A 16,874-nucleotide genomic window follows, 5' to 3' on the forward strand; every position below is an offset into this window, starting at 1 on the left:
GGTATATTAATACAAAGTCGATAAATAAATGTCACTCAATTGCATCAATTTTATTAATTAAGCAATTAATAATAATTTTAATTAAGATATATTAGGAATGTGTTTTGACTCCCAAATTAGAACGTTACAGGATATCACTGTCACACAAGCTCTAAGGTACAAATTATTGTTTTATCCATATTTAGGTAGGTATAGTTCATATACGTTTTTTATACTGCACTTGTGCACATCCACCCTCGCTATTTGTGCAGTGTTTGCTGATCAGTCATCGACAGCACTATTTATTTCTCTCATTTTTATAAACAACGTGAAACGACACGTCACGTAATTTTCTGTTTTTTTATAAATATCACTTTTTGACTTTATAAAAAAAGAATCGAATTTGACTAGTTGGAAAAGCCCGGGAATTTCTTTTTTTATTCTATAGAAATTGCCTATAATAACTATGAAGCACTTTTTAATGTAATTTTTTGTCAAGTTAAACCAAGATCGAAACCATGTTACCGTATTGTAAAACTCAAACCCTATGCACTTGCATCGCATACGTAATTTCAGACAAATTAATCTGTTATTGATAACTAGATCGCATTGCGATTAGTCGCGCCAAAATCGCAGATGTCGATTCGTCATCGCCATATTGTTCCGATGACGTAATAACCTGACACTTGTCATTTTGGCGCAAAATTGGGGCGGATAGGGTAAATCCGAAAACTAAATTAGCAGAGGGTAGTTTGCAGCTGTCAGCATTCTTTCATTAAACATGGTTATACGTTAACTACATTTAGAATTAATCTTGTTCAAAAGATATTTTTATTTAACTTTTCAAATTCAAAATTCTTTATTCAATTTAGGATGATCACCACTTATTGACGTCAAAAATTACTTAAACTAAGTCTACTGCCGACAGTGCCGACTTCCAAAGCGCAGGTGAAGAAGAAGCGGCGCAAGAAACTTTACCGCAGCCTTTTCTCCAAGGACGTCAATTAACAAATATACTTAGCTCTTTTTACTATTTACTATTTTCCCAGACGGTTTTACCATCATCCTAAAGCTAATATCTATATCCAATCCATATTTCCTAATATTCTAAAGTCTCTTACGATTTCACAGCTACCGGACATATTGATGAAATTTGGAATTTATATAGTTTAAAGACCTGCGTTGAGGCTACTTTTCAAATTTTTATTTCAAATATTAGATTGATGGGGATTATTTGGTTTATTACTTTTGGTGTGGGAAAAAAGAGTTGGCGAGCTGTAAACTACCTACTTTTTGTCGGGGCTAATAAAATACCTACCTATGTTAATATGGCTCATATCCTTCAAAGTTCAACCTCTCGTAAGATCCAGACCTTCCTCATTTCCATTACAATGTAGAAAGTGATACAAAAACGATTCAAGGATAAAAATCATTTTAAAAGTCAACGAGGATGATGATTCGCGTCAAATTATAGGATTTAACAAAACATGTCAAGAATTACACGCTTCAATTAGAGGGTGTTACAAAAAGAGGGTGACGGCGACCGCACGTGTCTACGCTTGGGGCGACTTTTGATATTGATATTATGATAACTAGAGGCCATCGTATTGTTGTCTAATTGTTTCATTTTGCCAATACAATGGTTTGTGTTTATTTGAAAATGTAAAATATTTCTCTCGGTCGTCAGTAGACATTTTCTTTTTTTAATGTATAAATGGCTATACATTTTGTATATTCTATGGTCTACGACTTTATCTATGGCCGGGTAAAGAAAATTTAAACGCCTAACGTCATACAAAGCATCTCAATTCTCAAACATTTTCTCGATCGAAATCCATGGGTTTAATTAGAAGAGTGCAATTTTAATTAGTAACGCATTAAGTAAATCGATATCATCTATTATAATTACACCCGTCATAATAATGACAATTTACAATTACTTAACATTTCACTCATTACAGTTTGCTTAATAATAATGTACTTAGCAAAAAAATTCATTCAAGTTCATTTCTTGGCAGAAAATTGTAACAGATTGTTGATGCATCTGTATCTGTTAGGTAATTAATACCTTTATCAAAATAACGGGTAATTTATTTAAAACTAGCTTTTGCCAGCGGTTTCGCCCACGGTGAATTTCCCACGGGAACATTTATTTTTCCGGGATGAAAGGTCCCAATGTCCTTCTCCATACTTGTGTGCAAAATTTGAATTTATTTATTTATAGTTGCCTAAAAATGCAAAATTGGCCAAGTGCGAGTCAGACTCGCGCAAGAAGAATACCGTACCATTATATATAAAGTATGAAATCAAAGCCCCCTTAAATATGAATTTTATTCTGTTTTTTAAATGACGAAGCGTGTTCGTTTGTAAACTCTTTATTGCACCCAGAAAACACATACAAAGAAAGCAGTAAAATAAAGAAAGAGACGCGTGTTGTTAAGTTTATTATTATTACTTTTGTAACGAAATAAAGTAACATATAGAAACAATATATATAGATATATATCTTAAAACAATGTATGAAATAGTTTATAGCTTAAAGCGTATAACTTTTATTTAATAATTTTAAAACAGATTATATTAAAATCACTTATTTCTATACAAATTAGTAGTTGCACGAGCGTAAAATCGCATATCCGTATCTAACGCGCTAATACGATTTTAATGAAACGGAACCAAAGATAACGCGTAGATTTAGACAATATGTCCGACTGTCGCCCTATTTTATTGTTACAGTAGTAAACAAGGCAGGCAGGGTGACCATGAGTTTTAATATAACTAAAATAATATTTTTGGTCACTATTTGACAATGTATAACGTAATTAATATATATACTTATAATACTTATAATAATATATATACTTATAATAATATATTCTAGAGTTTACTCTAGAATATATTATTATAAGTACTTTAACATATAACAGAAACTAGTTTGTTTGTACTGTTTAATCTAACTTTATATAATATAGCGTGTGGTTCCGCCCTACCATACGACCACTCCATAACGTCCCGTGGTGTCTTACGAGGCGACTAAGCACCAACGTATGGGCAATGACAGCATTCCCAAAGAGAGTTGACGTAAGGCCTTTACAACCGGCACCACCGGTTGTAAAGTCCTAGCAAAATCTTCCAAATGTAATGGCAACTTTTTAACGCTAAACCTGGGCTTTGGGGTATCACAGCTCCGAATGAAACTGGGAACACTGGCTGTACCTACAGATATAAGGTTCCATTTAGATACCTACTTACATAGCTAAATAAATCAAAATATTATATTTCGGATACTATTTCCTCTCATGTGTATGGTGTTAGTTTTGTCACCCTATTGTTTAGGACACAACTGTTCGACCGTATAAAATGCTTTTTTTTTCATTAAATACCGTAATTAAACTGTTTCATCAGTTAATTACTCATTAGTTATTTCATGACGAATCATTATATTTGTTTACGTTGTACATAAAAAAGTGTATCCGAATTGATGGATATGGGTGAATTAGTAATAAAATAAAAGACACTTATTTTTCATGAAACACATTTACTTCCCTTTCAAAAACAGTATTATTTACAAAATTATACTTAACTAACTTCGCTTGCGTCACATTAAAATAGTTTTTCTTATTCCTTAATCTAAACAATTTCAGCAATAAAACTTAAAATTACATTGTTCTTAATTTAAAATGGCGGCTTGACAGCCATCTATTTTAGCCAATTCGTTTTTATCCAATTTTTTTTGTTTATGCGTAGTGTCGCTGAGGTGTCAAGAGCCTTCCTTGACTTTGCCATTCTCTGTGACCTTGGAGGTGATTCGCTCCATCACTTCATGGTTGTACGTCGAATGCAGCATGAGACCCAGCACGCCAGCTCTGAAAAAGCAATGGTATATGATACATTCATAAGTACACATATTTTATTAATACCATGATTTTGAGCATGTAAATCAATTTATTAATTACTAGCCGCCCCGTCGCCGCCCGGCTTCACTCGGGATAAAACATAATAAGTTATATGTCGCAGTGTTAGATTAAAAGTAACTACTAGCGCCATCTGGTTTGTAGATTAACTGATTTTATTCAAAACACGATATGGTAACACTGACATGTGACAGTTTGTCTTTGGTAGAATGAAATTATTCAGTTGTCAGTTCAGTTAGCGAAGGAATGAAATGAATGATTGAACCGTTTCATTCATTGGACAAGAGTGGGATTCAAATCTTGTTCGGTGGGCGTTGTCTTCTAGAGATTCAGTTTGTTCTGGCGCTGTCGTGCAAAGTGGTTGTGTCGTAACTGGCTGTCACGAACAGACCCGTACGGGGCGGGGAACGGATCCTTGCTGTGGTAGGTAGGGTTTTGTCCAGATGTATGGGCAACGGCCCTGGATTTTATGGTCGTGAGGACCACCACCTAAGTAGTATTTGAGAGTTAGTAATGGATGATGATAATCGGAGGCTATCTCAGTAATCTCTTGGTGTTTTGAGCTGTAACTTAAGATAAGAATTCTATTGCCTGTTCATTGGAAGCTGTGTGCATTATTTTAGAGAAATACGGAGTCTGCCATGTTATTATTGTTTGTTGTTTAACCTGCGGGCTATTTGCCTGTTGTTTTTGGGTTAAATAACCCTCCTCCTTAACCTCCTCATTCCGTCATTTACAACAAAACCTTCTACAGAAATCAAACTACACATTGGTGAAAACCGTACAAAAAACTGTCCACTAGTTTATCGCGAACAGACAGAAGACTTTGTTTTTTAATATGAAGTAATATTGAAGTGAAGATTAAGCTTCAAAAAAGTTACCTAGACGCCATAGCCAATCGAATGCTCCTCTCCTGCTCGACCAGTTCATCAAGTCTGAGCCACTGTCGGACCCTCTCCATGTCGATCTCAGCCCGTCTCAGCTTCTCCCACTGGTAGTGCTTCAGACAAGACTTCTTGGGCGCACGACAGAACTCCCCCGTAGGCTCGAACACATTGCGAACTAGTGGACAACCACAGCATTCGGAGTCACTGACCTTTGGGTCTTTGAAATGTTCCGGACACATCACCTGTGAATAATACAACTTGAATATGTGTTTTGCGGCCAGTGTAATGGGAACCTTTGTAATAATAAATGATAATATAAATGACGAATGATAATAAAAATGTAATAAAAGTTTATTTTATTACAAAAGAAAAAAATTATATTATATTTATTTTATAATATATATTATAATTATTTTTATTATTGTAATATATATCTATAGCTACTTTTTTGTATACGTGTTCTTTTTATCGAGTGTGCTATTTATTCATTTATTTATTGTTAATACTATGCAATGAATGTTCATTGCCTTTAGCAACTTCGTGACGTATCTAGAATGTTCTTAGCCTCAACCTCTAAGTTCAATTCAAATTACAATAATTTCCTCACAGTTCTAGAACCCTCAATCTCTTGCAATAAGTCCCACTGACAGTAGTGACAGAACATGCTTTATCCCCCATCTGGCGTTGACTACCAAACGAACTTAACAAATAATGAACCTTATGCTCGCAATAAGGTTCACATCAAGTTACAATACATGCCCGTTCTAGAATGTTCTTACCCTCAATCGCTTGCAGTAAGTCCCATTGATAGGGTTGTAGTAGTCACAGAACATGCTTTGGCCATCGATCCTCGTCCTATGTCGACTCCCGAAGGACGCCTGAGCCTCGTACTTGACGAAGCACTTCTCCATGTGTTTGACCGCTGTTCGCGAATGGATCTCGTGTCCGCACGTGATGCAGTACATTGTTAGGGTTTCATCGTCAGCCTCCTGTTAAATAAAAAATATTCAACAGTCAAGATCAACAAATATAGACTAATAAACTGATACATAAAACAAGTACAAGTACTTGTCTGCACTATGGTTATCGAACCTAAGACCTCCACTAGGCGGTCAGTTTTTTGACCAAGTTAGCTTTAGTTTTAACTTCAGTGCTAATTGTGACGGTCGAACAGACAGATGCACGAAAATAAAAAACGTTATGTGGCGTGTACCTTATCAAGTTACGAAACCCTCACCAGCAAGTTCAATTCGCACTTGACCGATTTTTACGTACTTACCTTATCATCACTATGAATGACTGTAGCGTTCCTAGCCCTCGCCACTAAAGCATCCAGATCTGTATGTTGTTTGTCCAAAGCGCGGAGTGCCGCTTGCGCCTTGGCCATGCCGCTGCGGACCACTTCCAGGGCCTTCCTGTTCTTCAGCTCGGCCACGCAGCTCGACAGAGACCACTCTTGGATGCGTTGCGGCAACACCTGCAAGATCAAAAGAGATATGTAAATTATTTTATCATAACTTATGAAATATTCCCGGCCGATGCTATTTTTTTTTAAATGTCATTATTTAGACTATATGTTTATTTCGGAGGTGACTTCGTACACACGTAAAATTCTGTTGTTCCCCTTCCGTGGTAATTCAAAATAACTGGACTTTTTGATTCAAGACATCATAAATCAACTCCCCAGTAGCTGAAAAGGGGATGAAAATTTACATACACAAAACACTTTTCCCGCGACTGGAGTTGCAGAATTTAACTATACTTTGTAAAATATAACTTGATTATAATGACAGATGTCAAATAGTATGAAAATAAAACATCATTCTCTGTCGTTCTAATTTCGAATGTATCGGTTCACACTACTGTCATATGACTCCAGTTATATTTTAGATAGTATTACATAGCACCTGGTATATCCTGGCTGTAGCTAGCCTGACGCCACACTGCCCCGAGCAGTACTTGGAGCCGAACAGAGCGGCGCGCGTGCACTGCGGCCCGTAGCATTGCCGCGCCTCCGCCGTCTGCAGGTGAGCTATCGATTCTTCTGGCTCGTATGTCTCGCGTTCGTGGTGCTTCTTCTTTACTCTCGTGCTGTAATTTTAAACAGATATTGCATAGCATTATTGTCGTCACTATGTTAAAAAAGTCAAGTGAAAACTTGTTGAACCCGGTTGTTGAAAAAAAAAACCAAAAACGATTGAGATAATTTTTGGTGTGATTGAATACATATAGTTAGAGATCCATAGATTGGAGAAAGTGAAAGTTTACAAGTAAATATATTTACCTAGATTGCCTTGAAGTCTTCTTGGCTTTTATACAAATACGCTGTTTGCACTTCAGCTTCAGCTTATTACTTCCGCTGTACATATCTTCACAAGCATCACAACTGAGGAAGAACAAATTATTTTATAGTGACTTCTGTTAGACAAGAATACGAATCCTACTGTGGATATCGTAAGAAGCGACTGAGGGACAGCAGATAGACAACAATGTCGTTCCCAAAGTGTTTACATCACAGCCAAACTTTCAAAATTTCTAGTGTTTTTTACATTAATATCATGCATAAGGAAATTTTGAAGGTACTTCAAACATTTGTAATTTATATATATAATTTATGTAAGATGTTAATTACATTAATTTATAGTGTAAAACTTGTTGGACTGAATGATTTGTACAAAAGCATAAAAATATTAATATAATCAATATATAGTACTGACTGTCCACAATCATGTGTCTGCAGACATCCCGCACAGTCCCCGCATCCATCTTTGGTGCTCGGTCTCTTTGATGACTTATTTTCCGAGTGATCCTTTTCCTTACGCTTCTTTTTTCTGTCATCCCGACCTGTTTCAATACAGTTTTCATTTTAATGCTTGCAATAGAATTCATTTATTTACTTTATTACTAAAAACTTAAAAGAATGGGGCTTTTTCTACCAGTCAACTGTGATGTCAGAGTGATGTAAATATCTGTAAGATAAGTAAAGATATGTGAAGAATACAAAATAGTAGGTATACATAGATAGACATAGATTGTTTTTCTTTTATCGATTTTTTGCCGAGGCTTCAGTTGCTTAGTGCGACTATGCCAGCCTCATGCGGAAATTCCTACACAGATTCTTGTTAAACTAATTTTGAATCATACAAACATATAAGATCTGTAACATATACTTCTAAATGTACAAATGTACAGTTTGTAGAACTAACCCAAGGGCTTTGCTTCCAGTACATATTATCCAATACATGCATTTAAATTTGTGTATGTGGTGTTAAGTAAAAATATTTGAATTCTCACTGATCTGTGCCCGTCAAAATTGTGAACTTAGCATCTGCACTTAATACTCTCACTTGACATGAAACAAAATGAAAACAAAGTTCTATCCATCAATGTCCTACCAGAGTCCCCATCATATTCCCTCTTCTGTGGCTTGAACCTTGTCTTCAAAGTCGGATCCTCCTCCCGACAGCGGTCACAGAAATAGTTCTTGATGTACTTAGCCTCCCTCTCTGATATATTAATGCAGTCTCCATGATACCATTCCTCACAAGAATCACAAGCTCTGTAACAATAAATAGTTAATTTATCTAGTCAATGAATTTACACAAGCACACTTTTCATTATCCTTTATAGGACAGAGCCCAAAGGGACTGTCCGTTAATCAGGTAATGTCATTTTTTTGTGAGATTTAATACTGCTACTGTAAAAACTTACATCATAAACCGCGAACTGTCTGAAGATCTACAGATGCAATATGCTTGGCCAGCCTGATTTAGTAATGTGGTGATCTTGGACTGCCTCTCAGGGAGATTGAACTGCTTAGCAATATCTGCTTTCTGTAAACCGATGGAAAATTAATATTTATACAAAACTTGCAGTTTTTAAAAGAAAATAATAAAAAATACTTACACTTTGCTTGTATTTTTTATCTCCCATTTTATAAAAGGTTTATTTGACTTATATAAGTAAGAAGTATCGGATATAATTATCTCGACTAACTTAACTTAGCGACAATGATATTATTTTCTCTATTTATTCCTTAAATCCAAAATAATTTTCTGATTTTCATGAACCCAACGAAACGAAGCAAACAACAATGACATTAGTGACAAATGACATTGACAGTTTTTTTTGTGATGCTGGCTGATGCCCTTTCTTTTCGGAAGCTTACACACACGGCGGCGGTCTACAACTTGCCGCTGCAACTGAGAGGAATGCACGTATGAAACAGAAAGAGAAATACGGTTTCTCTTCTTCTGAGTTCTCCTTTTGATACGGGCATTGAGACGAGCACGGGGCCCTTTCTAAATCTATGGTGGCATCATTGTTCATTCCCCTTCAGACGCTGCCGCCACCGCTTTTGAAACTATATTCTCATCCATGATTGCAAAGTGTGTAGAGCGCCTAAACCCAGAAATAAAAGTAAAAAAATAGAAAAGACAGCTGTCTGTTGCTGTTGCTATAGCAACGAATATGTTTATCGTTTTAGGTTATAAAAGTTATCGAATTAATAAAGTTATAAACAGTAACTTCTATAACAATGGAAGATCTAGATACTCCACAAATAATAACACATATAGAGAGTAATTTGAATCATACACTATTTGATTGCAAATGGATTCCATGTTCAGCGAAGTTTGTCGTCATTGGGTCTTTGCCAAAGGGAAGTGGAATGGTAGAAGTCTATGAAATAACATCGGGAGAAGCTAAGAAACTAAAGGAAATTGAAAGACCTAACTCATTCAAATGTGGTACTTTTGGAGCGAGTAGCGACGTGGAACGTAGGCTTGCCACCGGTGATTTTAAAGGCACCTTAGAAATATGGTAAGATTCGTTGAAACAATTACTATATTACAGTACAAGTCACAAACTTTATGTACTTACGTGCAGGCATTAGTATCAAAAAGTAATGCCTGCATGTACATAATAATAATGTTTTCAGGGATATAGAGAAGAGTTGCCAAGTTTACATAACAAGAGAGCACAAAGATATTATAAACTCAATAGATGGAATGGGAGGGAACACAACAAACTGCGGTGCCCCAGAAATTGTCACTGGAAGTCGTGATGGTAAGATCTTCTTTGAATCTTGGACAAGGATCTGAAGTGTAATTTCAATTTTGTTATTAAAAAGCATATCAGCATATGCCATCAAAGTAAACTTTGAGGATTTGGTATGATTTTACAACCAACAACCTCAACTTTTCATCATTACATCAACCATCCTTGAAATGTATATTGTTGCCTATCTGGTGCCAAGGCAAGACTATGAGATGACTAAAGGATAATAATCTCATCGGAATCACAAGCCATGTTTAGTAGGTTTACTAGCTATTTGAAAACGTCTACAAGAAAGAATCGGCTCCATCTAATAGAAACTCACTCATAACTTCTAGATGTTGAAGTTTTCTCCATTTCAAAAGACACTGTGACAAAAGGCACTTGTCATCAATTAATAATCAAAACACTAGTACCTCTATGTTTATGCTATGGTATAATGAATTTCAGGCACAGTGAAAGTATGGGACCCCCGTCAACGAGGCAAGCCCGTAGCCAACATGCAACCGAGAGAAGGCGAGAGTCGTCGTGACTGCTGGACAGTGGCGTTTGGCAACTCCTTCAACGACGCGGAGAGAATTGTGCTTGCCGGTTATGACAATGGTGACCTGAAAATGTTCGATCTCCGTACCATGTCATTGAGATGGGAGTGCAATTTGAAAAATGGAGTAGGTTCTTAAAAGTATTTTAGAAGTACTAGAACATTATTTACACCGACCAAACTACTTGGTTAGACTACAGTCCGAGGGAGGACCGCTAAATAAAGGGATTTATTCGAGTTTAGAAAAAGTAATACAGATATTCATTATGACAAGCCTGACTGCACTGTCAATACTGGCGGTTGTTTCCCTTTTAGCAAGGCCATCGAACAACTGTGTAAATGTCATTACACTGTGTTATTAGTAAAGTCCAGTGGTTTTTTTTAAATTTTTAAGAAAGGCAATACCAAGCGGGGATCAAGGATACTTCATCAATTGAGTCCATTTTAGCTTAACTGTGTATTTGATTGTATTTTTTTTCAGGTGTGTTCAGTTGAGTTTGATCGCAAGGACATTCCTATGAATAAAATAGTGGCCACTACCCTCGAAGGGAAGTTCCATGTCTTCGATGTCAGAACACAAAACCCGACTAAAGGATTCGCTCAGGTATATTAATAACGAATAACGTACGGTAATAATTAACGAATGTCAAGGCAGAATAAAAACATAGTTTGATACCTACTAACAGACGATTAACAGACGAACGACAACGGAAGAAAAGTACAGCCGTCCTGCATCTATTTTATATACCTTTATCCCTTTCTGTAGAACGGTCGGCCCGTGCCTTTACACCAGTTGGTAGAATTACGCTGCTCCACCCGGCATAAAGTCGTCACACCAAAACCACCTCAATCCAATGCTCTGTTTTCACAAAAAACTAGCTTTCACTTCCACATATACATTATATGTATTTTAAAATAAACACGTTTAAAATAAACACATATTGTATTTCTTCATATTAAAGTCTCGCTCAGATATACTTCGCTTTACTAAAATGTTTGTTCTAGGTTCTAGACAACACAACCAAAAGTGGTACTATATGGGTGGCGCGACACCTCCCTCAAAATAGGGACGTATTCATTACATGCGCGGGCAATGGACACGTTACGCTATGGAAATAGTAAGTACTAATGATTTTACAATGGCCCAGGACAGAGATGGTTGGCGGAGACGGAAGGAGGCCTATGCCCGGCAGTGGGCCACGGAGGGCTGCAGATGATGATGATGATTTTACTAGCTGCCCTCCTGGCCCAACCCTCTTTAGGAATTATGTTGCCTATGGACTACCAATATTTATATATAACACTATTGTCCCTTAGTCGAACAATCGAACCCAACGACCTACGGATCGAAAGACGCGTTGGGATCTTAATCAAGGGCTGTAACTTTTGTATAATCAGATTATTAATTACGGATGTATGCGAAATTATTAATTAATAATATTTTGTGACAACCCGGACTTCATTCGCTCAACGCTGGCTGCTGCTTCGTCCTTAACAAGGCCCTCTAAAAACTTTATGATTACTCTGTTGCAGCTTATACCCCGAACAGCGATGCCGCACGGACGACAAGGGCGCCGCGGTGGGCGTCCCGGGGAAACTCAAGCGGCTGCAGCGCATGGTGATCAGCTCTCAGCCAATCAACGCGCTGGACTGGAACCGCGACCACACCGGATTGGCTGTCTGCACCGCGTACGACCAGTGTATTAGGGTTCTTATTACTACCAAGCTCAATTTGCTGTAATTTAGGTTATGATTATTAAATTATTTTATAAATAAGTAAATACTAATGTTTTCTCAGGGTTCAAAGTAAGGTAGGTAAAGGTAGTTGATAACGGAATTTCCACGGGAGCGAAACCCCGGGCCGCAGTTAGTGTTAAATAATCATTATAGGATTTTTTTCATTCCCCACACTTTGCTTCTGATCTATTCGAACAAAAAACTGTACATCGATATCAACATTTCGCTCATACAATAAATACGTACGTAGAAGAAACAAGACAGCCTATCTTACCGCTTTGAGTTTTATCCAAATGTTATATCTCATCTGGCTACGCTGGACTTGTGAAGGTGATTTTGAAATAAAACATCATGATAATTTTCTAACTCAAAAGAGTGATTTTATTATCCTAGCACTTATCATAAATAAAATTAAGGCTAGCATTCAGTTCTTTACCACTAATAAATGTTAGAACATGTTAACGATTGTGCACGTCAGGCCAAGTCTTGTTTATGATCACTTTGCATTTGGAAAATAAACTTTAACTATAGCTGGATAGAGTTCTAATTTGCATAAATATCTTTACTTTGCATTTTTTGACACCTCTTACGGGTAACATATCTTTTTTTAAAAGTGATTCTTATTTATCGACATAGGACTATTTAAAGCCCATTTTCAATTAACATAATTTTGCCGGGAACAATCGGATGCTTTATGAAAAAAAACAACGCATAGAAATTAATTTTTCATATCGAATTGGATGGACTGATCTCGATTAGACAAAATAAAGATATTCACATAAATTGTAAAACATACAGATTAGACTGAAGTGCAGAACGGTCGACACAAGCGCCACTACATCGTAACGTTCTAATCAAAATAACGCTATATAAACTATCTAGTGCAATGTAATTTTTTACAACACAAGCATGTTTTAAGCTACATCCACACCGTGCCACGAAGGCAAACGAATATGTTTCTATCTCTTTTTAGCATTGTAGTACTAATAAAAGATAGACTCGTATTTGTTGGTGTGGACATACGGTTATATTGGCGCAGGAGGGTTCATTGACCCCGGTCTGCGCCGTCATCGCCATGACTGTCAAATCAATAGTCTTAAACAATTGGTACCTGGTTGAACAAAATGCACAGTTCCGCCTTTATACGCTTGGCGAAAATATACAAAAAAATCTGATAATTTGATTCCGCGTTTTGTTTTGACATTGTAATATGCAAAGTTGAAGGATCGATATATAATTATTATAATTGTTCAACGACGACAATAATTTGTTTTTGTATAACAGTGGAAATCTGTATACTCTCATATATAAATCTTTAGTATTCTTTATTACATTGACAAACAAAACGCATTATTAAATTATGAACATTACAAAAATCGATCGTAAGAGTGTCGTCATCACCGAAAACGTTTTATGAAGTCCACCAATTACTATGAATAACCATTACGTTTACAATTTCTCAGCTCGAAGGCAATTAATCCACTAACTAGTGAATCCAAATTGTACAAAAACTAAATTGTCAAACTCGTAAGCTAACGGTCTACAGTCTATCTTACTCTATTTTTACAAAACCCCATCAAAGTACCGCAAGTTCCATTAACGCTGCATTTGCCATCACCACAACAATTAGTGCGCAAAATTTAATTATTGGAAAGTGTCTTTCAATTATATATTGCATACTTTCAATAGTATACGTATGAATATGTTACGTAGTTGTACGTAATTATTTTAATATCCTGTCTCAGATGCACACAATTTAGCAATATTTATGACTGACACATTTAAGCCTGATAGTATTTATTGAGAAAAATTCCCAGCAGTTAAACTAGTAAGACTACTCAGACTAAGAAATATAGGGAAAATTCCATTTAGTTCAACTGGTAAGACTACTCAGTTGGACTACAAGGAAAAAATGGCCTCCAGACTAAACCAGTACTTTTATGGTTACGGACCCGCTTATTGTTGTGGTAAGGTAAATTTTTCTCATTATAACAGAGACTATATTAAAGATTACCACTGTTAGCTTATATCAACTGATTAAAGAACTCTTTAACATTTCTACATTGTAAGTTCAACATTCCAGTATAAATATAATTATTGACGATACATTTAAGTGGACTGTTGCACTATATCATCGGTCATTAATATTTTTTCTGGTTTGAAATACTTGTAAATCGAAAATTGCATATAAACAATATAGCACAACAGCGCCGTCTATCAAGCAGTTTACCGTCAACATTTCATCTTACACAAACTCCACACAAAATATTTATTAGATAGAGTGAAAGTTCAAATTATTACAATCTAATACAAACGCTTATTAGTATAACTGTTTATAAACAATATACATGGCATTGCTATCACGATAGATGAAAATCGTCGGATATTTTGTGGGAGACGATTAATTTTAGGATCATGTCTCAAATGACGACTATGCTAAGCCAAACAATAAAAAAAACGTTTCGCCAAATACAGACATAAAAATAAATGACAAATTCGAAAATAGAACTTTCTTTTTTTACTCGAAAAAAGAAGAGCTATATTTTAGGCCAGTAATTTAGTTTTTATGTCTTTTATTTGGCTTGTGTCTAAGGCTAAGGCTGTATTACGCTATAAAGCATTTCACACGCTACAGAAACACTCAACATAAATTACTAACACTAAGGCATAGGAGTTAGCATAATAAATATTTACACGAACCGACTAAATGTTCCATATGCATCTTCACTTATCACATAAGGGCGGTGTTGCTATATTCAACGTTTTAAATCGTTATAAAATCTATAGTGAGCCACGAATGTAAACTCTAATAAGACATTTGCCTTTATTAAAATAAGACACATTATGATCTGTCTCTATGCACGTTAGTTGAAAAATATTGTCTGATAAAATATTTTTTAAACATGCTATGTCTCAAACAAACACAATTTCGAACAGCCAACTTACAGTACAGTCGACTGCATATAACAAAATTCACAGCGTTATGGATGGTTATTTCTGGAGGTAATCAATCAGTCTAAAATACTAAATATTTTAGACTGATTGATTACCTCCACCTAGTTCCATGCAGGGCAGCTTGATATGCAGTTGACTGTACTAAATGAATATACAAAAGATTGTGTCAATGTAGAATACAATATATCGCGTATTGACGATTCGAAATCTTGCATTCTCTTCTGGAATACTTATGCGACAAGCTCAGTGTGTTGTACGAAATTCTTTCTACACAGCAATGAACGAGCTATACAATTCATAGAACCTTATGTATATCCAACATCAATAAATTGCGCGCAAAATAATTTGGAGGTATTTGAGAACAGTTACGCTTATCATTCACACACTGACCTCGTTATAGCGATGTACAAAACATTTCAATACATATTTCTTTATACGTCTTCGTCAAGTTTATACACGAATGAACCAATAAATAATTATAGCTTATTCAAACATACAGACACCATTTTGAACGTAAAATATAGCCTTTCCTTAAATATTACATTTCATATTAATTTTCTCAATCCATAATCAACTTTAGTATAAAAGGCGTATAGAGAATATTACTGTTTCAACAGGATTAGACTATTATGTGTATCCGTATGCGATTATTCAACGATTGTGAGGCAGCATGATATATTGCTTGTCAATGTAACCTTATGAAATAGTATACCTTAGAATTATTTTACCAAAAAAAACAATAAGAACAAATAAAAAAAATAACAGTTTAAATGATTATGGAATAGACTTCTTCCGTTGATATTTAAATCGTTCTATACGCCATACCTTCTTTAAACATTTGTTTAAAGTTATAATGAAAATAATATAATGATTGTAAAAAGTTTACACGTGCATTTTGGAAGCTACGTACGTGAGATTCCTTAGTTTACCGTCGGTGCGTCATTGGCTTAAATTATGTATACATTTCCAATATATAAAGCGTTGTGGTCATGAAATAAAAACAAGATGCCATGATTTATCCATCTATTTATTATATGAAACACTGCAGGATTTAGCTATAGGACTAATTCTAAATAGCAAAAAAAAAATCATAAGATTTTTTTTGCCGCCCCATTCCACGAATCATTCAAAATCGGTGTATAAAATCAGGATCTTCAATGAATTTTTTTTTATATTACTTGTATACTTTGTGGGTATTATTACAACGCCATTTTAACGAGACGGCGGTATCATAAATGATAAGTAAACCAAACAGGGCTAACGGCCAAATACAACACGTAAATAGAACATACACGCTTTATAGATCGGAAATATGTTATGGACATTGTGGAGACAGTAACAGAGCCACATACAAACTGACCACGTGATTCACACTGCTTCGTCTCCAGTGACACGTGTCACGAATCTGGAAAGAAATAATTATATTATCTAAAAATATATACAATACTCCATCGACAAAAACCTGATAATAATTAAATTGATTTGATAATTATATGCTAGTTTCCCATGGGCGTAGGCAGAAACTAGACATTTCCACTTGTCACAATCGTAATGCCGGCTCCACACTGTCGTCGAACAGTTTGCCAAACTTTGGCAGATTCGATATACATTGCCGGTTTTTCGCTTGCTTGTTGCGGCAAATAAAAGCACTCATACCAACTACGCAATGTTCATTCGCGTCAACATGTGTCTGACTTCGGCGACAGTGTGGAAGCTGGCATAAGAAATCTCACTCGCCTCCTCTAGTATACTCATCATTTTCTTCGCACATGAAATCGTTGAAAATATTTAAACACATTACTCATC

The 16,874-nt window shown here is 35.7% G+C and overlaps 3 protein-coding genes across 5 annotated transcripts in view; 1 reads left to right on the forward strand and 2 right to left on the reverse strand.

Annotated features, from left to right (window-relative positions):
* Positions 1 to 3,500: 3,500 nt before the first annotated feature.
* LOC128677301 (CXXC-type zinc finger protein 1) lies at positions 3,501 to 8,882 on the reverse strand. The gene is made up of 10 exons (XM_053758047.1): positions 8,687 to 8,882; positions 8,492 to 8,613; positions 8,176 to 8,339; positions 7,498 to 7,624; positions 7,065 to 7,166; positions 6,688 to 6,871; positions 6,060 to 6,257; positions 5,560 to 5,769; positions 4,775 to 5,022; positions 3,501 to 3,845 (listed from the first exon to the last, which is right to left on the reverse strand). Exons 1-10 carry the CDS (start codon positions 8,711 to 8,713, stop codon positions 3,740 to 3,742), a joined length of 1,488 nt encoding a protein of 495 aa, XP_053614022.1. The 5' UTR covers positions 8,714 to 8,882; the 3' UTR covers positions 3,501 to 3,739.
* A 320-nt stretch (positions 8,883 to 9,202) lies between these two features.
* Wdr92 (WD repeat domain 92) lies at positions 9,203 to 12,706 on the forward strand. Its single transcript, XM_053758051.1, has 6 exons — positions 9,203 to 9,601; positions 9,720 to 9,847; positions 10,286 to 10,503; positions 10,858 to 10,980; positions 11,382 to 11,494; positions 11,910 to 12,706. Exons 1-6 carry the CDS (start codon positions 9,318 to 9,320, stop codon positions 12,115 to 12,117), a joined length of 1,074 nt encoding a protein of 357 aa, XP_053614026.1. The 5' UTR covers positions 9,203 to 9,317; the 3' UTR covers positions 12,118 to 12,706.
* Positions 12,469 to 16,874, reverse strand: part of Pli (Pellino) — a 62,782-nt gene continuing 58,376 nt past the window's right edge. For all 3 annotated transcript variants that reach the window (XM_053758048.2, XM_053758050.1, XM_053758049.1), the window contains exon 10: positions 12,469 to 16,473. The gene's annotated coding sequence lies outside the window, so the exon portion shown is untranslated. The remainder of the gene's footprint in view (positions 16,474 to 16,874) is intronic.

This window comes from Plodia interpunctella, chromosome 17 (genome assembly GCF_027563975.2).
Source record: "Plodia interpunctella isolate USDA-ARS_2022_Savannah chromosome 17, ilPloInte3.2, whole genome shotgun sequence".
Lineage (NCBI taxonomy): Eukaryota > Metazoa > Arthropoda > Insecta > Lepidoptera > Pyralidae > Plodia > Plodia interpunctella.

Excerpts from the sequence above, each read along its gene's own strand:
- LOC128677301 (XM_053758047.1), bottom strand. The coding sequence starts at position 8,713 with ATGGGAGATAAAAAATACAAGCAAAGT. Across the intron at positions 5,770-6,059 it reads TCATTCATAGTGATGATAAG|GAGGCTGACGATGAAACCCT; the intron begins GTAAGTACGTAA and ends TTTATTTAACAG. Across the intron at positions 3,846-4,774 it reads CGATTGGCTATGGCGTCTAG|AGCTGGCGTGCTGGGTCTCA; the intron begins GTAACTTTTTTG and ends TTGCTTTTTCAG.
- Wdr92 (XM_053758051.1), top strand. The coding sequence starts at position 9,318 with ATGGAAGATCTAGATACTCCACAAATAATAACACATATAGAGAGTAAT. Across the intron at positions 9,602-9,719 it reads AAAGGCACCTTAGAAATATG|GGATATAGAGAAGAGTTGCC; the intron begins GTAAGATTCGTT and ends TAATGTTTTCAG. Across the intron at positions 9,848-10,285 it reads TGTCACTGGAAGTCGTGATG|GCACAGTGAAAGTATGGGAC; the intron begins GTAAGATCTTCT and ends AATGAATTTCAG.